Here is a 20,548-nt window from a genome sequence, read left to right on the forward strand (position 1 = left end):
AGAAATCTTTTGTAATAATAAAAATATAATGTTGCTGTGAGTGTTACCGCTCTCCTGGGAAGCTGAGCACTTCAAGAAATACCACGAGTGTCTGTATCATGGCAACAGAAGGATGCAGCCAGAGAACACTTGGCTGTGAGGTGCCCACTGTATGGGACACATAAAATTTCTTACAATAAACATTTCATACCTCTGCTCTGAAAGGAAGGCATCATTGAGTGCTGTCTTGGGAAATCAGCTGGCATAACCCCACTTCAGAGGGAGTGTCAGCAGTCCAGGATCTCCACATGTCCAGCCTGAGCCTGCAGCTGCCCTGGGGAAACCTGCAAAAGTGTCCTGGAGCCATGATGCTCTTCCTCCTTGGATGGGCTTTCCCATCAGGTTTCAGCAGTCCAGCAACAGATCTGGCCTGGTAGAGGTGATATTAAGTAAGAGACTGCTGTTATTTCTTGAATATTTAGAGGCCCTTCAAATAAACTTCACCAGGCAGGGACATCCTCTTCTTGCTGAGGGTCCAGAGCTGGGTTGTTCCTCCAGATCCAACAGCCCAAGCCAGCAGCTCCACATCCTGCCTGGTTTCCACTGAGGGATGGCCATGTTGTGCAGTCCCAAACGAGGGCAAAGCCAGGTCCAGAGACAGATTTTTCTCCTGTGCAGCATCTTGCTGCAGTAACTTCCCTTTGTATGTTAATATTTGTAAGTTTTAATTTGCATAAATTGTTTGCTAATTCAGTTTGTTGAAAAGTGGTGGGATGATGTGAGACTGATAGGCTGTCTGAAGCTGCACTTTTGACTTTTGTTACAGGGGAGCTGAGCTGTATTTCAGTCCCTGCTCTCACACTCAGACACTGTAAATTGGTGCAGGATGACATCCTGCTGCTTTACATACTCAGCAGGTCTCCAGAGGAGGATTTCTGTCTAAACAAATGTAACCAGCACTTTTTATCTGGGGGGATTTGACCAGGAGCCCTTCCTGACCAAATCCCCTGTAAGCAGAGTTTCAAATAGCAGCAGCCTTTCAGAGGGAAGAGTTGACCCAAGTGTTTCTCTGGAGGGCCACCCTGAGGTCACCTCCTCAGGCTGCCTCTGCAGCAGGACAGTCCATCCCTTCTCGAGATCTGCTCATTTTTCACATACAAGCATATTTGCCTTTCTCCCAGTCTCCCCAGCCTGGATATAAGCTGGTCTCCAGTAGGTGCCAGTATCTCCCTCAGGAAGGAGCAGGGAGTGTGGATATGATTTGGATCAGGGCGTGGAGCAGAGGGCAGTGCTGCCTCGGGGTGACAAGCACTGGCGTGCTGTTAGTCATGTTTTATGACTCCTTCAGGGCCATTTTGTCCTCTGCTGCTTCTTGATGCTATTCTTGAGAAAGAACATCCCAGTCCTGCAGGGACAGGGAAAGTTTACAGGTTTACTTCAAGGCTTAATACCACACCAAAGCATGGTGTGAACTCCTGTGTTGAGGGCTGTTCTTGAGGCAAGTGGAAGTAAAGATTAATTACAGTGAATTTGAGAGCAAGGAGACAAAGCCACGTTCTTCCAGCTGCTCCCAGAGCTGCTGTGGGTCTGTATTAACAGATCTGCCACCTTTGTTCCCCTGCAAGAACAAAGGTGAAGACTTTGGACTAAGGAATACTTAACCCATTTCTTTTTGAATATACAAGAGATGCTGTAACCACTTCAGCACCTTCCCTGGGGGGATGAAATCTGGGGAGCTTTGTATTTGTGAGAAAGTCACAGCAAGGCCATGAGAAGAACCCTTGACAAATGGGGCTTTGACACTGAGGCTGCAGGACATCCCAGGAGCTGTACTGCATCAGCATGAAGTGTGCTGTAGGATCAGAGATCTTTCTGAAAGGCTGCTGACTGCCTAGGAGAAGTGAATCTGTGTATTATTATTTTTTTAAGGACTTCTAATGTAATTGTCCTAGTCATAGAGGAAGTTCTGCTAAAAATGAAATACTGATTGAGGAAACTCATCACTCCCATACTGTGAGACCTAGTTTTCTCTCACATGCTTTCAGTCAGATTTAGAAGCACCTTTGGCTTAAAAAAAAAAAATCTGGTGCTCCATACCAGAACAGTGGCAGATGGTCTTTGTTTCTTAATGAATCTTTGAGTTGGTTTGGGGGTTTTTTGGTTTGGTTTTTTGTTGTTGTTGTTGTTGTTGTTGTTGTTGTTGTTTGGTTTTGTTGTGGGGTTTTTTTGTTTGTTTGTTTTTTGTTTTTGGGGGGGTTTTTTGGGTTTTTTTGTGTGTGCAATAGTTGAGGGATTTGTTTCCAGGGAAGATATGTCCCAAGACCTGCTCTTCTCAGAGACAGTGGCAGTGGCAGTCAGCCATTTGCATCCATGGTTTTGCAGAAAGATTTCGTGCAGATCTGATACTTTCACCCTACCTTTCCCCAAAGCTGTTTCAACATAGAAAATTTTAAGAGAGGAATTGCCAAATTCAAAGAGAAGGCAAGGAATGTGGGCTTTTAGGAGGCTGTGCCTACTTCTTTTCCTAAAGCCATTAATCAGCTGTTCTAAACAAAGAACAGGTACAGGATTTGGAGCCAAAATATTCCAGTCTTGGTTGTACATGACTCTCCCCTGCTCCAGCTTTCCACAGCCACAAGAGGTAACAGGGGAGGGGGAACAGGATCAAACAGCAAACAGTGCTGTTGGCGTGGAGTAAGAAGAAAAAAAAGAAGCACCTGAGTGGTTCACTCCAGGTTTTACAGTGCTCTGATTTACCCTTTCTCCACTACTCACCCTAAGGCTTTGTGCCCCAGATGCTGAGTACTGAATACATAAGTAATAACTCATGCACTGAAGTGCTGTCTGAACACCAGCTGCTCTGTCCTGGCTTATTTCTTGGAATTTGCCCCAATTTCTTCATTTTCTCCTGCTGCTGCTGCAGGAGCAGTGTGTTGAGGGATAGTGAAGGTAAGAGGAAGAACACGTGAATGCCAGAGAAATGCAGCATGACCCAACACCACTGTCAGGAAAAAGATCCTTTGCTCTAGGAGCTTGCCCACTGCCTGGAATGTCTCTGGTGGGATCTGTGGAGTCAGCAGGGCCCTGGTTTCCCTGCTCACACTGTGAGCACACACCCCATGGCCCCATGCTGCCAGGCAGGGCACAGAGATCCACGGGCATCCTTAAAACACAGACTGCCTTAGGCTAACCAGTAATAGTGTTGTGTTTCTCCAACATACTCAGAAATCATTTGCAAACATCTCTCTGTTCCAATGCTCCCATGCTTGTACTGAAGCTGCAAAACTGACCGCACTCTGAGCCACAAAGGAGACGAGGAGACTGTGCTGTTGAGCAAGAGCCAGGACAAATAACTTCTGCCATGCTGTTGGCTCTACAACAAGCTTTAATACTCTGGAATTACACACTTCTACCCACAGCTGCTTACAGGTATCTTGGGGTAAGCTTTAAAGCAGAAGAGTTGCTATATATCCCTTTTGTCCTCCTAGCTTGATGCTCCCCCTCCCCCTAAATATTTTTCACCTCTGTCCTTAGAAAAGGGATTTGCACATAACACAGAAGTTACTCGGCAATTCAGATGTGTGCAAGAGAAGTCATGCAACTGTGATTATTGTTCAGCAGGGGTTTTACTGCGTCCTCAAAGAGAAAAGGCCAGTACAGGGCAGTAAGGTCTCCCTTCAGCCTGTGACAGGACAGACACCATCCCCTGCACCTTGTGGAGCAGTGGGAAAAATACCCATCTTGTTTTTGAGTGCCCAAATCAAAACCCTAGAGAGTTCATCTGGTGGAAAGAGTCAGCAAAGTAAACAGACTTTCTTCCAGTTACCGTAGAAGAGTGCAGAACTGTCCAGCATTCATCCTTTTTCCAGAATTAATCATTTCTCCCCGAATCCTGTGCCCTGTGTTTACAAGTTCCCAAATCTCCCAACAGCCAGATCTGTGCCTGTGCCTTGAGGCAGAAGGGGACAGGAGTTATTCCAAATTACAGAGAAATTTCAACACCCTGTAGATGCTGCCGAGCTCTTCCATGTCTCACAGGTGCAGGATGGAGCCGGGAGTTTCTGAGCTCCACACAGTGCGTTCCTCAAAGGTTGGAAAATAGATCTGAAAGATGCCACGCCAACACTGCCACCACTTTTGTTGGGATACTCACAGAGCTGCAGTTTATAAGTTCAGCCAAGTGATGATGAGGGGGATGCTGAGGATGGAAATGTTGGGAATGCGGGTCCAGGCAAAGCTTTGGGCCATGCTGGGGTTGCACAGGTCAAACAAGCTGCCTTGAAATTTGGTTTTTCTGGACTCCCTTCTCAGCATCTCCCAGACAGCTGCTGCTTCCTTCTGGCACTCCCAGAGCACTGTCAGGGCACAGGTGTGGAATTCATCCCAATACCTGCAGCCATGGAGACACCACAATGTCAGTCCCTTTGCACTCCCACACTGATGGATGCCAGGCAGAGCCCTGCTGCCCTGAGCCTGCCCTCTGAGCAGCAACAACCCTTGTGTTTTGTGCAAGTTGCCCAGACTATTCATCCCCTCCATCATCTACCAGAGCATCTTGGCTAAAACTCCAAATCTCAAAACACTGAAATTATTTATTCTTTTTCCCCCCCGCCTTTTCTCTGGAAGTCAATAAAATCCATTATTTTCCATCAACAAATGTTTAGCTGAGTATCTCACACAGGCTGCAAACAAAGACCCAGCACATCTCATTCATCACTTTTTGCAAGCTTTCTCCAAGCAGAGTCAAGGGCAACTGGGAGCACAAAGCACGGAGAAGGACAAGAGCTCCCACAGGCTGTCACAGCTTTTACTGAGGTACGGGCAGGGGCAGGAGGAGTTATTCACGGTGTTCTCATTAGAATCATCTCCATTTGTCTGCTGGGTATTGCTTTCACAAGTAGAAGCTGCTCAGTGGAAAGAGACTTTTGGGGAGTACCAGAGGGAAAAGACAAAACAGGCAAAGAACCCGTGGTCCTGCGGGAATAAAGCGGGAGTTGCTTTGCTGTCCTGTCCCACATGGGCTGGGGCTGGGCACCACGCCCGGCTCCCTGCAAGCTGGGAGACAGGAGTCTGGAGGACAGGAGCAATTGCTCTTGACACCTTCCCTGTGTCTGCCAACACACCAGGCACACATGCCACCCGTCAGGAAGGGGATGCAGCCCAGCTGGCTGAGAGGGGACACTGTGCACCTGAAAAGGACAGCACGGTGCTGTCCATGTGCACCGTGCTGGAGATGACACTTTGTGCAGACAGGCAAACCTGAGCACTCTGCTTGCTTGGAGCCGGGGCTTACGTCAGAACGCCAGCTGTGAGGGAGTTCATTAAACTGAGTCACTGTGGCAGAATAAACGTCCCCAGATAATGAGAAAAGCTGGTGCCAACCCTGGCAACCTCCGGTGCTCGCTCCCGATCTGCAGCTGCAGCAGGCAGCTCTGACAGGTAAGAGTTAAACCTGACCCATGTCTCCAGGCAAAATAAGCTCGGGGAAGGTGGAGGGGAATGGCAGCTCCTGCCTGGATCTGCTTTCAGCTGGGATGGCAATTCCCAGCGATTCACCCTTCACAGCCCATCTGCTCAGGCTGCTGGTGAGCCCGGCCGGCTCTGGGGCAGCGCTGCACACCCAGCTGAGACATCAGCAGCCCCCACAGCAGCTCCTGGCTCCCTATCCATCCCTCACCCACCCTCCAGGAGAGGGGACCACGACACCAGAAATGCAAACAGCAGTGGATAAGGCTGAGCATCAAAGGCAAAAAATTTAGGAATATTTCCTGGCAGGAAGCTTCTGGCTGGGAAAGATCCCAGGACCTGTCCAGCGATGGCCTGTGCCTCTGAGCTGTAAGAAAAACTCAGCTCACACGTTTCACATGAGCTTCAGCAAAGGAATCGCTCCTCCAGCCAGCAGCAGCATGGGCTGGGCTGACTTCTTGGGTGTTTTCTAAGACCAAGAAGCCTCCTTTAAAAAACCCCCAAACAACCCAAAAAATATCAAATCTGTCCAAACCAGAGCAGTTCTCATTTCAGCCCACCCACAGGCAGGCCCCAGAGAGGCTGTTCATCCTGATCCAGGCTGTCTCCTGGAGAACGGGGAATACAGAGCAGGTCACAGCCTGCAGGGTGGTTTCCAGCAGCTCAGAAAGAATGACCCCAGGGCACTCAGCCCTCCCCCTTGCTCTGCCAGGTTTCCACCGCCCCCAGGTACGTGGGTTTTCCCTTCACTGCTGTCTGCATTACCTTGTAACTCCTGTTCACTCCCCACAGCTCGTTCTGGAGATGCAAAGCTGCCTCCATTTAGCTCTGCAAACATTTTACATCCACCTTGCTGCTTCTGCTCATCTGCTATTTAAGCGGACCTTTTCCCAAACCTGCCCAACACCATCCCTCATTACCCAGTTCTTCTTCAGTTCTGTTAAAGTTAACATCTTCCCAATATCGTCATCTCAGGGCATCACTACAAACTCGGGCAGACCAGGGCCGGGACAAATCCAAGCCTGAAGGATGAAGGGTCTAGACAGGGAGGGAGAAAGCTTGTTTTGGGCAGCAGTGGTGTCCGGTGCAGGCTGCTCCCGGCAGCACTGGGGCAGAGCACCGCCTGAAACCTGGGCTCCAGGGGCGATTTTCCTGGGGTGCAGAGCAGGTCAGGTCCCTCCAGCCCTGCTCCTCCTGGCTGCAGGCATGCAGGGTTTGATGGGACCACTGTTGGGGGCTGAAGCTACTGCCAAGGACCAGGGATACAAACTCCGGTGGGAGACAGGCAGGAGGTGGATGGATGGACGGACAGAAAAAAGTTCACTGGGTCTATCTGACACCGGAGTGAGGTGTGGAGCACATGTGTGTGTGCAGGCACGACGGGACTCAGGAGGGCAGGAGACTTCAGAGGGGCAATGCCAAAAGCCAGGCTGGCCGTGCACCGTACTCACCTGCAGACTCGGCGCAGCCCCTGCAGCTCGATGCCCTCCTCCTCCTCGTACGTGGCCATGCTGTCCCCCAGCTTGAGGACGCAGTCCGAGAGGCCCCGGTAAGCGTCGGCGCAGGCGGGTCCCGCTGCCAGCAGCCCGGCCAGGTGCCCTGCCAGCACCGGGGGCCGAAGTGAGCACCGGCACCTCTGGGGACAGAGCGCACCTCCGCCCCGCGGTGTCCCGGCTCGGCGTGCGACCCCTTCCATGCAGGGACAGCCTCGATCCCCCGCCGCCCCCCGGCTGTGCCCGGCGTGGTCGGGGTTTGCCCAGATCCCGGCGGACACCGGGCGACCCGAGCCCAGCCAGCCCGGGCTGCCATCCCGACAGCGGCACCCCCGGCCCGGGGCGGGGGACAGTGACCGGCTGGGGTACAGCAGCGGGACCCGCCGGGGGGAGCCGCGCGGACCCTGCCCGGACGAAGGGAGAGAGGGAGGGAAGAAAGGGACACCCCATCGCATCGCCCCCTCCCCACAGACACCCCAGACACCGCCCGGTCCCTCCGCCCCGACCCCCGCCCGGGCATCCCCTCACCCAGGGCGAGGAGCAGCACGGCCGGGCCCCGCCGCTGCCCCATCCCTCCGCCGGGCTCGGGCTCCAGCCCGACTCTCGCTGCCGGTGCCGGTGCCGGTGCCCGCACTACCGGGGCCGCCAGCGCTCCCCTCCCTCCCGCCTCCGCGGGGAGGGCACCCGTCCCCAGTCGCCGCTAATGAGCGGCTTCGGCCGCGGCTAATTAAGGAAGGGGCTGGGCCGAGGCTAAGGAGCGCCCAGGAGCACCCCCGGCCCCTCAGCCCGCAGCCCCGGGACGCCGCAGCCCTGCAGCTCTCCGCATCGCATCTCGCCGGGACTCCCCGCCAGCACCCACCGCTGCCCACACTCTGCATCCACCTCCAGGCACCAACGCCCACGGCGCCCCGGTACCACCCCAAAGGCCCCCACCCCCTGCCCACCACAGCCTCTGCTGCCCACTCCAGGCGTGACACGAGTCGGGGACATGGGACAGTGCCCGCTGCCAGCAGCAGGATTCCGGGCAGGGCGAGGATCACTTCGCCCGGCTTGAGTCTTTTGAACTACACAAGAGAGCACAATGAAGGGTGGAAAGCAAAGCCCAGAGCGTCTGAAGAGTCAAAGCCTTAACCATCAACACCTACAGCTCCAAAACCTTCTGCCCAGACCCTGGCTCCAGCAATTCCCAAGGCTGCATGGCCTTTGTGGCATCAACTGGGATTTTGCAGGTCTGTGGCCTGATCCCAGCTCTCACTCCAGGAATCCCTTTGGATGCAGCAGGAAGGGGAACAGAAAGTTTCCTGCCTGCTTTGGTGGCATTGCTGTGGAAGCTGGCCATGTCAGACCCCTCTTGTTGCTGGTGACAGCTTTGCTCTTGGGGACACTGTTGCATCAGCACATGAACATGACAAGTACCAGGACCTTCATAAGTGGGACTCCTCTGTGCACAGGTACCCTCATCCCCAGGGCAGCTGTGCCACCACACCCAGACACCTCCAGCCCCAGGAACCCAGAGCAATTGGAAACCACAACTCTGCAAACACTGCATTACCCAAAGAGATGGGGTGTGAAAACCAAAGACTATTTCTTAACAAAAGATCAACAAAAACAACAAACTACAACATTTATTTACAGATGAGTGCCATGTGCTGCATCTTCATCAGTCCTGGAAGAAAAGCAAGCAGCAAGGTCATTTCAGTCAGGCTAGTGATGCACGTTCCATTTCACACCAGCCTGGGACATGCAGGGGACAGCCTAGCCCAGAGGTGTCACCACATGGCCACAGCTACCTGCAGGGACAAGCTAGCCCCAAGGGCTCTTCCCAAAAACCTGCAGGATGTCCCAGGACACAGGGCTGCTCCATGGCACTAAGAGCAAAGTCTGTGTAGAACAGCTCAGCTGCCTGTAAAGAAGTGAGATATGATCAAGGAGAAATTCCTCTGGGACAGGTACCCTCTACCAGCCCTGCCTGCTCCTTCTTTGGCCAAGGCTGGTCTCCTGCTGCCCACACACAACCTCCCAGTTCTACCTGCTCTCGTGCCAGCAGCTGGCAAGCAGGGACGTCGGTATGATGTGGGGGCCAAGGACATGGGGACATGACACCCCCGGGGGTTGGCAGGAGCCTCCCTCAGCACCAAACAGGGACTGTTAGCACTGGGACAGGGGTTCTTCCCTCGGGACAGGGCATGGCCAAGGAACCGGCTGGCTCCAGGCATGGAGTGGTGCTGCAAACCCCATCCAGGCTCCCCCCACCTCGCCTCGCCTGCGGAGACTCTCGTTTCTCGGCAGCCACATTCCTTTGAGGGTGTTTATGGCTTTTCTGTCTCCCCGCTGTCCCAGGCTAAAATCGCCCCTTTTAAGGGAGCCACAGGACCACGGGTTGCTGGAGCTTTGCCGGCTGCAGGCTGCTCCTTTGCAGTGTATCGCCTCATTTACTGGAAAAGCAGCCTTGCCTTGTTTTGTTTTTTTTTCTCTTGACTCCACAATTTTCTGATGGAGTCAAGATGCAGCTCACTCCCAGCCCCATCCACACACACCTCCCAGAGAATAAGACGCATTTACACCAACAAGTGATTCACCTGTGCCTGGAAATGGTTTGCCTTTCCCTTAGCTGCTGATTCCTCCCCAGTTCCATCCTCACCCCGCAGCTCACTGACTCACCTCCCAAACCTTTAATAAACGGGAAAAACCTGAGCAGGAAGGGCAGGAGGAACAAGTCACCTCACATTTTCTCACACTGACAGGGGCACTTTGATGCTGCCCCCCCTGGGGTCTTTTGGCAGGAGCTGGACTCCGTGTCGTGGAGAGAAGAGGTGACATTCCCATCTGGGCTCGTGACCTGGGCATTTGCGGTCAGGGCGAGGGCTGTTGACACAAGACAGCGCTGTGAGCCTGCTCTGGAGGCACAAGGGAGGCAGAGATGCTGCGGCAGCCGACACAGACCCTGCAGGTTTCTGGCAAGACTTACGCTAAGGGCTCCGTACCAGAAGTGGAGACTCTCCACTGACTCCAGCGTCACTTCTGTCCCCTCTCACCTTTTGGCCCGGGGCAAGCACGCTTTGGTGCGAGTTTAAAAAAAAAAAAAAATCATTATGCAGAGCTGACTTGCCTGCAATGGTTTAATTGGAATAAAATGTGTGCCCCGCTGAGCGGCACGGCTTGTGCTGAAGAGCCAGGATGAGTCAGGCTCGGTGCCGATGATATCAGTGCTTTTCCAACGCTCCCCCGGCAAGGCAGGATGAAGGGGCCACGACAGCGAGGGGCCTGGGTACGTGTCACTCTGCACGGGCAGCACCCACATGTGCCGTCCCCGCAGCGGGGATTCGGGATGCACTGAGCTCTGGGGACCTCGGGGTGCTCCGGAAACCCGTGTGCGCACAAACAGCCTCCACGCCTCGCAGCAGCGGCTGGTGCCAAAAGACACAGACGTGTCACATAGCAGAGACCTGAGCTAATTCCCCGGCCCTGCCTCCTCGGCCCTCCGCTGGCAGGGCCGGCCAGGGCAGGGCAGGGGGGCGGTAGGGACGGTGCCGAAAGGCTGATGCTGCCCGGAGGCCACTCGGATCTGTGAACAAGCCAGCGCCGGCAGGTGCCCCGCAGAGATTTGGTCATGAAGCTGCTCAGAGACCGTAAACCCCGACTCGTGCTACACCAGCCTGGTCCCTCCAAACCGCAGTGCTGGCATCCCACACTACGTGCAAACATCAGGCAGGAAGGATTGGGAGTGCTTATGGATAGGGCCAGGGTGCAGGCTCCGGGTACCCAGCACAAAGCCGGTTTTCGGCAGCAGGGGGGGTCCCAGGAGACATCGGGGGGACAGCAAAGCAACAGTAGCCAAAATAGAGCTGGGACACAAACAATACCCAGTTATCTTTTGTTATGCAGAGAGTGAGAGGAACACACTGAGATCGGGACGGGCGGGACACACCACCGACACTGGAAACTCCCTTCCAGCCACAGCAAAGGGCACAGTGGATGTCCCCCATTCTGGCTTGGCAGTGACCAGGCTCCGGGCAGAGCTGGCGCTGGGCACGGCGAGGCACTGACTCACCCTGCTGAGACACAGGAAGGAGGCGCCGGCCAAGTCCTCGGCTCTGCCAAGGAGCAGCCCTGATGTGCAGGGCTGAACGTGGGAGAAAGCACTCCAGAGTGGAGTCTGCTGGGGATAAGGGTCTCACAGGGCCAGGAGTGAGATGGGGAAGGCCCATCAATACATCATGCTGTCTTCTCTCCCGCGAGAATGCGCCAGCTGGGCATTTTGAGAAGATAAGCAAAGAAAAAGCAAGCACGAATGGTAACTGTCCTCCCTGCCCAGGCAGAGCCCCTGCCTCCCCCCACCTCCCCCTGCCCAGCTCCTGCCACGCGGGGCACAGCTCTTGCCGGAGCAGGGCACCTGCCGCCCACGGCTGCGGGCACGGATCTCTGCCTGGGGCGGCTGTGCTGGGGCCGGACCCTCTGCAGGGACCCTTCGGGGCCAGGAACCCTGCATGGGGACACTCTGTGTGTCCCGGCAAGGCAGAGGACCGGGCACCGCGCACGGAGACTCTGCTCTCCATGGAGCCAGGGACCCTTCACGGGGACTTTCTGATTCTCCCTGAGGAGCGGAGACCCCCACCCCGCCGCAGGACTCCCGGCAGCGGCGGTGCGGGACCCCGGCGGGGCGGCGGGCGGGAGGCGCGGCCGCGGTGCCGCGGTGATGGGCGCGCCGGGCCCGCCCCGTGCCGCGCCGAGCGCCGCCCCGCAGCGCGCCTTGGGAGAGCGGCGGCGGCGGGGGGGGCCCGCACTGAGCCCCGTCCCCCCGCCCGGCCCGGCCCGGCCCGGCCGCAGCAGCCGCATGTCGGGGCCAGGGGCGCAGAGCCGCAGCCGGCGGCTGCCCGGTAAGTGCCGGCCGCGGGGTGGGCTGGGCGGGATGGGAGCGGGGCACCGCACCGGGCGGGCGGGCAGGGCTCGGGTGCCACATCCCCTCCATCCTCCCCGCAGCGCCCACCTGATGCCCCTGGCAAAGCGGCTGTGCCTCACCTGCCGCCCCCGGAGCCTCCAGCCCCTACCGCCCCCGAGCCGCTCGCCGCACCAACCTGCTGCCGGCCGCGCTGCCCGGCTCCTTCAGGGCAGGGACTGCCCGGGGAGCTCCGTGCCTGGGACGGGGATGCTCGGGGCGCGGGGGCATTTGAGGAACACCTGCTTGGGAAGTGGCAGATCTCGGGAACCTGTTGGGTCACGGGCTTGTTTTGGAGTGGTATCGGCAGCCCCCAGAACCCCGTGGCTCCCGGAAGGAGCGGATCCCCCCGTACCCGCAGGGCTGAGGATGCTGAGCAGAGCAAACTCAGTGGCGAGCGGCGGGGCGAGCGGCAGCCGGGGGAGAGGGGCTTGTAGAGGAGCAGGCTGCCAGGCACCGTGCCCGGGTCGTGCCCGCCGTGCCTCGGGCACCGCGCTGCCCCGTTCTCATGCTTCTCCTCGCATGAAAGGAAGCAGGGCCCCGCAAATAGCAGGGTCTTATGACACAGCCTCTGCCGGGGAAGAGCTCCGGGCGGCAGGGAAGGATATTTTTAGTGCTGAGACGCAGGGGATTTGGAGATCGCTCGGAGGAGTGCAGGCGATGAAACCACGGCACACACAGGGGTTACGAGGTGCCATGTCCTCTCTCTCCATCCCCCCCCCTCCCCCCCCCCCGCTTTTCCCAGCAAGCAGCCCTGCCAAAACCACTGCCTCCCTCGCACTCGCCTGGTGCATTTCCTCTCATCAGGACTAGGGTTATTTTTTGCTGTGCTGCAACACGAGGTCAGACGTGCCGATGGAGAACTGTTCAGGGCATTAACACTCAGGCAGCCGGCGTCTGAGCATCCCACCTCTGCATGGCCTGACCCTGCGTGATTCTCTGGGGCATTCCCAGCTCTTCTCATCAGCCCCTTCTCCCAACGCTGAAGGAGCTGAGAGCCCTCGGGGTTATCCTTGTTCCGCAGGGGTTGTGCTGGGGCAGGGTGACAGGGAAAGGATTGCCATCTCTGCACAGCCTCCCAGAAGATGCCGTGGCAGCTGAGGAGCTGCATTGCCCCCCACCCATCTCCTCACAGACCTGGGGGGGGAGGCGCTGGGGGGAAGGTGCATTCTGGCAAGTTGGGAGCAGTGGGCCATACTGGGCTTCTCTGGAGGAGCAGAGTCAGGGGTTTGGGCTCCAGGAAGGCTCAGGGAGAAGGGCAAAAGCCATCTTACTCCAGCCCTTTCATTCATCAGAGAACTGACCCATGCTTGGTTAAACTCTGCTCACCTCCCCAGCAGCTGCTGCTTCTTTCCACAGTCCATATTATTTTTCAGGACCTTCTTTAAAACCCTCGAAATCTCGGCAAGATATTGCAGAGCTGTGGCCTCCAGAAAAGGCCATTCCCATCCTCTCTTGGCCTCGTGCCTTCAGTAACAATCCTTCTCCCAACCCAAACACACCCCTCCTATTTACCGGCACAGAGGGGGGTGTGCCGGGATCCTGTTGGCCACGAGGGAAGAAAAGCTCATTCCTTCCCAGTGGAAGGGCAGCTGGGTCCGAGTACACCCCGAGCTGGTGCACCCAGCACCCTCCAGCCCCGTCTGGTCCCTGCCCCATCCAAACTGCATCGCAGGAGTGGCTCCTCTCCCAAGCCTGCTTTGGTGAAGGTGTGGGTGGGAGAGCTGACAGAGCCTTGCCTCAGCCAACTCTCCCACGTCTTTCCCCACCACAGCGTGGCCACAAAGCCCACACAACGTGAGGGGTGCTGGCTGCTCGGTGTGCCCTGGCAGGGCAGAGGGACCGCTGGGGCCATCGTCCTCGCCCACAGCCCACCCTGTGGCCATCCGCCTAGCAGCAGGTGACAAGGAAATCCCTGCCTGCCCTTCCTGCTGGGGATCCTGCCCTGTCCTGCCCGCCCAAACTCTGGCCCAGTGTTTGGCCCCAGTTCCTCTCCAAACTGCGCTGGCGAACAAGCCGTGAGAGCCGGAAGGATCTGAAGGCAGCGGGGCGCTCGGAGCCGCCGCAGCCGCGCTGGGCGGTTCAGCCAGCGGGGCAGAGCCTGGCTCTGAATGCTGATCACCCTCCAGCCCCTTGGCTGAGCGGGCTGGAGTAATAACCATGACAATAGTAATAAAAGCCAGGCCACCAGCAGGTACCGACAGATCCCCCACGGTGCACAGGGGCCGCATTGTGTGTACGAACGTGTCCCGCGGTGGGAACATGCCAGCCGGATGAGACAATCCCCGCGCCTGACAGCCACGGAGTGTGACCGGCCGTCACATGGGGAAGGGCCGCGGCAGGGAACGCCGCGCTCCTTTATTTCCCCGGCGAGGGTGGCCGAGGGGCAGCCACACTGGCAGGGCTGTTCGCTCCCCCTGGGCCCGGAAGAGCCCTGCGAGGGGGGAAGGCTCCATCCCCGACTCTCACCGCGGTCACGGGTCAGGCAGGGCCAAGCACAGCCCCAGCTGCTGTCTCCCGCTGCCGGCGTTCCTTACATAATGGGATCTCAGTGCTCGTGCCCAGCTCCCCGACCAGAGCTCGAAAACAAGTTCATAAACAGGTCCTGCTAATTTCTCCCTCAAGAGAAACCCTGGCGCCCACAGGAATGCCGCCACCAGCAGCCGTCATCACTCTCCCCAAGGACACTTACTCCGAGTATCGGTCACGTGCTGGAGAGAGCATTAACAGCCCAGATCAGCCACATTCATGGCACTCAGGACAGCACTCAAGAGCATTTTGGTTTATTTCGTATTTGCACTGCAGAATGATTTACCTTACCTCACACTAAGGTCCCTTTGGCAAGACCTACCGTGGAAAGCTGGTCTGTCACCCTGAATCCCAGAGCCAGCACAGCCTCTGCCCTGAGCCCAGCCTCCTTACAGCTGGAGCCCGATGGACTCTCCTCGGTGTGGTGAACTGCGGCAGTTTGCCATGGATTCAGCACAGCTGGCCTGGGGAGCACAGCTCTGCCTGGGACAGCCAGCTGCCAAAGGGAGACAGCTCCATAATTGGTGCCTTGATCACCCCCTCCTTGTTCTTGGCTCCATTCTGTTCTGCAGATAGCACAGGGAGGCTGGAGGTTTTTGCTGTGCTCCAGCGGCACCGGGCTGCAGCCACCTGGTGAGTTGGCTTTCCCAGGAGGAAAGGTTCACTGGCACCACCATCTGGGCCCTGCACTGAGCCTCGGCACCACAGCAGGCACCAGTGCTTTGGTCAGACACAGCAAGGCAAAGACCCCTTCAGGCAGCCTGGACTGCTGCCCCAGGCATTGCAGGAAGGCGCTGAGCAGCCAGAAGAGGACCAGAGCCTCTTCCAGAGAGTGTGTGGTGAGTCGCCCTGAGTCACGGTGCATCCCCACGTGGTGCTGCCAGCACAGCCCAGCCCGCCGGGGCAGGCACCTGCAGATTATGGGGTTTCACTGAAGGATGCCCTAGAAACGGGATGCAGACAAGCCCTGGAAGAGCTCTCAGGAAAATGTGACATTGATCTCCATGACATCTCACCAGGCTCTCCACCTTTCTCCTACATGGTTCCTGTGCTGCTCCATGCTGCTGGCAGCTCCCCTGCTGTCCTTGCCCCTGCCCCTGTTCCTGCCAGACAGGGTGGGGATGCTGCTCCCTCTGTTCTCTCCTCCCCAGCCTGGAGGAGCAGAGGGTTTGGGCTGTGCTCAGGCAGAGCACAGGATGTTTGTTTGGTTTCCTTGGTTATTACACCGCCTGCTCCAATAATCACATTTTCCTTCTGCCGGTTGGGCCAAGTGCAGCAGAAAGGAAATGTGGAGTGGCTGAGGTCAAACACCAGCCTGGGAACAGCTGGGCCACCAGCCACAGCCTCTCTGTGCCACTTGGGTCCTTGCTATTTTGGGTACCCAGCCCAAAAGGAAGTTACCAAGACCAGGGATCCAGCAACAATCTCCTTCAACAGCCCAAGGGCTCCCATCACTCCCTCCCGTGAGCTGGGGACACAGGCACCGGCAGTGAACTGCGCGAGGAATTACAGGAATGAAAATGTTTGTGCAGGCAGAAGCCAAGCTGGCTGTGAGCGGGGGTGTGAGCGGGAGCCTGCGAGCGTGGGCGCGGCTGCATTTAGAGTGACGGTGGTGGCGGGGGTGTGCACAGGCACGGCTCTGCACGGGTAGGGGTGACAGGGTTGCTGGTGCCTTTTATTCCTTATACATATTTCAGTCCAGAAAGCCTGAAGCACTAAGACCAGCTCTTGACCCTGGGAGCTCCCCTGCTCGTTAGCATTCTCAGCCAGCCCTCTGGTTGGTAGCAGGGAAACTGAAACTTGAACGTGTGCAAAGCACGGCTGATCTCACACCAGCTCCCTTTCCCCCTTGATAGATAATTCCCTTCAGCAGTGGTGAGCACAGTGTATGAGCTCCCCATTCCTGGCTGCCCTGCACCTCAGGGGAGGGATCTGAGGCTCCAGCACGGCAAGTGCTGGTGACGCTGCTGTTCTGGTGTGTAACATCTATCCACGGTGACTAAACCAATGTGTGCTGGTAAAGCAGAGCAGAAGGGAACCACCAAGCATCCAGCACAGCCATGCAGTGTGAGCTGGGACAGGCAGAAGGGCTCAGACAGCCCTGCCTGGTCCACCTGTCCTCACCTTTCCTCCCCAGCTGACATGGAGCAGGCCCAGAGGAACCTGGATGCAGAGCAGATGCAGCAGCAGCAGATGAAACTACGGGACCGGCAGAGGTTCTTTGAGGAGGTTTTCCAGCATGACGTGGATTTCTTCTTCCCAATGTCCCACCTGCAGATAGAGCACCGGAGACGTATGTGCTGTGGGCACCAGCAGGGGCTGGGGGCGTTCCAGGGGACAGTGACACAGGGGTTGGAGATTGGTGGGACATCCCCAGTCTAAACAGGACATGCATGGCCTGAACCAAGATGGGACCACACTGGCTGTGTGTGGGTGTACTCACATCCCTTAACTGAAGGCACATGGGTACCCAGGCTGGTGCCCTGTAGCGTCTGGCTTTGGGCAGGCTGCATTTTGGGGCAGCGAGAAGGACTGCAGTCACACAGCAGGGGCTTCCAGAGGGATGTTTTAAAAAACCCACGATTTTCCTGGGAGCTCTTACCAGCAAGTAGAATCCAGTTCCCTGTGGCAAGGCTGGTCTCCCACCTCAGGATCCTGCCTGCACAGAGCTGATGGTGCCTTTTGCCTGGCACTATCACTCACCTTTTTGCTGGCCTCTGTCTCTGCAGCCCCCTTAGGCAGCATTTCCTCCATGGAGGTGAATGTGGACATGCTGGAGCAGATGGATGTGCTGGACCTGTCAGACCAGGACACTGTGGATGTATTTCTGGGCTGTGGGACCGAGGAGAGCAGCGTTGCTGGGTCTCTGCCAGGTATGTGCAGTCCCAAACCTTTGTGGGCCAGTCTGGAAGCCCTTCCTGCCCCCAGTGCCCACATTGACTCATTCCTCAGCCCCAGCCACCCTGTAGGCAGATCCATACCCACCCAAAGGCAGACATTGGTGCTGGATATGTGAAGCTGGAGGAACCTCATACTGGGCTGTTCCAAATCAGTATCCACCTCCTCAGCCCAGACATACAGACCCCTGTAAATACCTTGTGCTGCAGAAGACTGAAGAACCCAGGCACCTTCCAGAGTCTGTGAGTCAAATTCCCTTTTCCCAAAGCTTCTCTGGAGCAGCCAGTGCCTTGTCACAACTCCCAAGGCCCCCACTATGGTGTCGAGCTCATTGTGCTGAGCAGGAAGGCTACAGAACCTCTCCACCTCCCAGCCAGACTCCAGGGAGCTGGACTGGGGTCTGCAGGGAAAGCATGGGGTGCCAGCACATTCCTCCCCACTCACACACTGTAGGGAGGTGAAAGCAAAAGTGTCCTCGCCTGCTGCAGCCAACAGCCTCACACAGCATGGCTCTGAGCTGTGTTTCAGGCAAGATGGAAGAGGCTCCACTGCCAAAAACGGGGAAGGAATGTGCAGCAACTGCCCTGAGCCAAGCTGGGGGCGTGAGGTGGGGAACGGCTGCAGCAGCCACACGGGGAGCAGTCAGGAATGCACAGCCCACTGAGGAGTGAGTCTTGGAGGGGCCACCCATGAAGCTTAGGCAACAATAAACCTCTAAAAGCCTTTATCATTCTCATACTGCTCTCTTCTCCAGGGGCAGATGCCAGCCAGTGCCCAGAGGAGATCACGCTGCAAGTGCCCAGCGCAGCTGAGAGCAAGTCTCGCATTTCCTCCACGTCCTCTGCCTCCACGGATCTGAACAGCCTGGACACCAGCGAGGAGGGGGCCGAGACCCCCGTGGTGCAGTCGGATGAGGAGGACCTGCAGGAGGACAGTGCCAAAGAGCAGGTGCTGAGAAGCTAGCAGCCAGCTCTGCCCTGCTCCCAGCCTCCTCCCTACGGACTTGCCAGCCCAGAAGGAAAGCTGCTGGTGCTCAGTAAACCCCGTCCTGGACTGCTGTCCTGCCAGAGGGGAGAGATGGTTTTCCCCTCCTCTCCCTCCATGTGTTCTCCTGGCAGCCAAAGGAGAAGGGGTATTGTAAGCTCCCAAAATTAACTCTTCAGGCTTTGCTGCTAACACTCCCTGCTTCATCCCTCCACCCCCCAACATGCTCAGCATCCCACAGCCCCACCATTCCCAGAAAGCCATCCCTTAGGATCCTGGTTCCCCCTGCCCTACTGACAAAGGTTCTGTCCAGACGAGCACTTAACGACAGCACAGAGAGAAATAACACTGGTCTAACCAAGCACTGGGTGTGTGTGTCATTGAGAGAAAACAGCACGGGGGATGAGGGCTCAGAGTGCATTGCAGTGCAAAGCCAGTGTGCTCACTGTGCCATGCAGGAGCAAATGAAGCCTCCTGCTGCACAGCCCAGGGATGGTTCCTGTGCCCAGGGCAGGACCACACAGCACACAGACCTGGGCAGAGAAGGGCTGTTGGTACAGCAGGGCACGATGGTGAGCAGCTCAGGCTCTGCAGAGAGCCAGCACAGACACAGCTGGCCCAAGCAGGGCTGGGGTGCTCGTGACCTGGAACCACCAGCCAGGAGCAGCGTGGGGACTTCCCACGCAATGGGCTGAGCCGAGAACACCAGCAGCTGCTCCACAGGAGTGAAGGAACCACCACCATGAGGCCACTTCACAGCCCACTGTCCTTGGTCCCTGCAGGCCAGGCCAGAGGAGGTAGGCACAAAGCTGGCCACAGGCCCCTGGCCATCATCAGTGGCTGCAGGCCAGGAAAGCGCTGTCCCTGCCCCTGCATCAGCACAGCCGTGATCACCACGGGGAAAGGAGCCTGGGAGATAAGCAACAGAAGCCAGGGAAAGCTCCTTATCCTGGCTGTTTCCCAGCTGGTGTTGAGCCATTACTGCACCCTTCCTGTGTCAACCAACACTTTGTGGGACCAGCTAGAGTGCTCCGTATCTGAGTGCAGCACAAATGTGTGCATTTGCTTCCTTAAGTCGGGAAACTGATCAAGAAAAAAGGGCCAGGCTTCATGACTTTTCAGGTTGTAGCACAGGGACTTCCCTACCTAGGTATAGGGTAATTAACAGGTCTGGATGGATGTTTTTACCTTTAATTTGGCTGATCACTCCCAAAATGCATCTAAACCTCTATTACCTACCATATCCTGTTGCAAGGAGTTGTCCATTGTAAAAAACAGAAAAAACAAACCAAAACCAAACCAACAAAATTATGTATATATGACTTTTTTTTTTTTTTTCTGGGCATGCTGACTTTCTGGTTTTATGTGATGCCACTAATTAGCAAGAGGGGAAAAAAAAAAGATATAAAGTAACTCCTTATTCTTGACAAACACCGAATCACGCTGTCAGCTTCAAGTTAACATTGCATGAGGACCTTAGATCTGAGCAGGTAAGTGGGTAATCAACACGGTATAGCAGCTGGTAAGTGACAGCCACAAGTTGCTATAATTGTTATGCTCATTTCCTACTGGAGCAGATCATCACCACACTCAAATCATCACCGGGAGAACAGGAGATGGTGTGAGCTCCATGGCATCGTCACCGCCGGCGCTGCCTTGCCGTGGCTGCCCTTCCCTCCCCGGGGATGGCCCCGGGCTGGCGGATGCTGGAAGCGGAGCGCTCCCGGATGGCTGCACCCGGAGATAGACGCTGCCCTCCGCAAAGGAGACGAGGAGCCAGGGAGAGCTCTTCTCTCAGGGAAAAGCTGAGAAGTGGAAGTCACCTGGGGGACAGGCACAGTCCTCGCAGCGTCCTGGGGCACAGCCAAGCCCTGCAGGGAACCACCCAAGCTGAGCGCGCACCAGGGCTTCCCCTGCAGCACCAACTTCAAAGTGGTGGCAGGGAGCCCTTGGGGAGCCGCTTGATTCCCTCTCAAACCCCCAGAGTCGGCCGCGATCATCCCTGTGGCTCCTTTCCGGCGCAGAATATTCTGCCGCTCTGTGCAAGCGCTGGCGCTCGCTCCTGGGCCGGGGGCGGGCGTAGGCACAGCCAGGCCGGCGCTTCCCCCCGCGGAGGCTCCCGGCTCGCTCGGTTCAGCACCTCCCGGTGCCAGGCCAGGACAGCCCCGCGGCCCGGGGCGCTGCGCGTCTCCATGGCAGCCCCGGAAGCGGCGCCATTGGCGGCGCGGGCGGAAGCGGAAGCGGGGGGGCGGGGCGGGGTGGG

At 56.9% G+C, this 20,548-nt stretch overlaps 2 protein-coding genes across 3 annotated transcripts; one reads left to right on the plus strand and one right to left on the minus strand.

Moving 5' to 3' along the window:
- Nucleotides 1-1,779: 1,779 nt before the first annotated feature.
- Nucleotides 1,780-7,533, minus strand: LOC136298194 (neuritin-like). The gene is made up of 3 exons (XM_066198759.1): nucleotides 7,467-7,533; nucleotides 6,897-7,044; nucleotides 1,780-4,369 (listed from the first exon to the last, which is right to left on the minus strand). Exons 1-3 carry the CDS (start codon nucleotides 7,507-7,509, stop codon nucleotides 4,144-4,146), a joined length of 417 nt encoding a protein of 138 aa, XP_066054856.1. The 5' UTR covers nucleotides 7,510-7,533; the 3' UTR covers nucleotides 1,780-4,143.
- Nucleotides 7,534-11,017: 3,484 nt separating this feature from the next.
- On the plus strand, nucleotides 11,018-18,646 carry DBNDD2 (dysbindin domain containing 2). 2 transcript variants are annotated; one of them, XM_066198643.1, is made up of 4 exons: nucleotides 11,018-11,232; nucleotides 16,541-16,696; nucleotides 17,133-17,276; nucleotides 18,056-18,646. In XM_066198643.1, the coding sequence occupies exons 1-4, from the start codon at nucleotides 11,052-11,054 to the stop codon at nucleotides 18,262-18,264; spliced, it is 690 nt and encodes a 229-aa protein (XP_066054740.1). In that variant the 5' UTR covers nucleotides 11,018-11,051; the 3' UTR covers nucleotides 18,265-18,646. The 2 variants fall into 2 exon arrangements, with proteins under 2 accessions (XP_066054740.1, XP_066054741.1); XM_066198644.1 differs by lacking the exon at nucleotides 11,018-11,232 and adding an exon at nucleotides 11,684-11,815.
- The last annotated feature ends 1,902 nt before the right edge of the window (nucleotides 18,647-20,548 follow it).

Source organism: Chamaea fasciata, unplaced genomic scaffold, assembly GCF_029207755.1.
Source record: "Chamaea fasciata isolate MVZ Bird 193981 ecotype frontalis unplaced genomic scaffold, bChaFas1.0.hap1 SCAF_17, whole genome shotgun sequence".
In the NCBI taxonomy this organism is placed as follows: domain Eukaryota; kingdom Metazoa; phylum Chordata; class Aves; order Passeriformes; family Sylviidae; genus Chamaea; species Chamaea fasciata.

Excerpts from the sequence above, each read along its gene's own strand:
- LOC136298194 (XM_066198759.1), bottom strand. The coding sequence starts at position 7,509 with ATGGGGCAGCGGCGGGGCCCGGCCGTGCTGCTCCTCGCCCTGG. Across the intron at positions 7,045-7,466 it reads CGTGCTGCTCCTCGCCCTGG|GGCACCTGGCCGGGCTGCTG; the intron begins GTGAGGGGATGC and ends CGGTGCTGGCAG. Across the intron at positions 4,370-6,896 it reads GGGCTGCGCCGAGTCTGCAG|GTATTGGGATGAATTCCACA; the intron begins GTGAGTACGGTG and ends CCATGGCTGCAG.
- DBNDD2 (XM_066198643.1), top strand. The coding sequence starts at position 11,052 with ATGTGCAGGGCTGAACGTGGGAGAAAGCACTCCAGAGTGGAGTCTGCT. Across the intron at positions 11,233-16,540 it reads AGAAAAAGCAAGCACGAATG|CTGACATGGAGCAGGCCCAG; the intron begins GTAACTGTCCTC and ends TTTCCTCCCCAG. Across the intron at positions 17,277-18,055 it reads CGTTGCTGGGTCTCTGCCAG|GGGCAGATGCCAGCCAGTGC; the intron begins GTATGTGCAGTC and ends TCTCTTCTCCAG.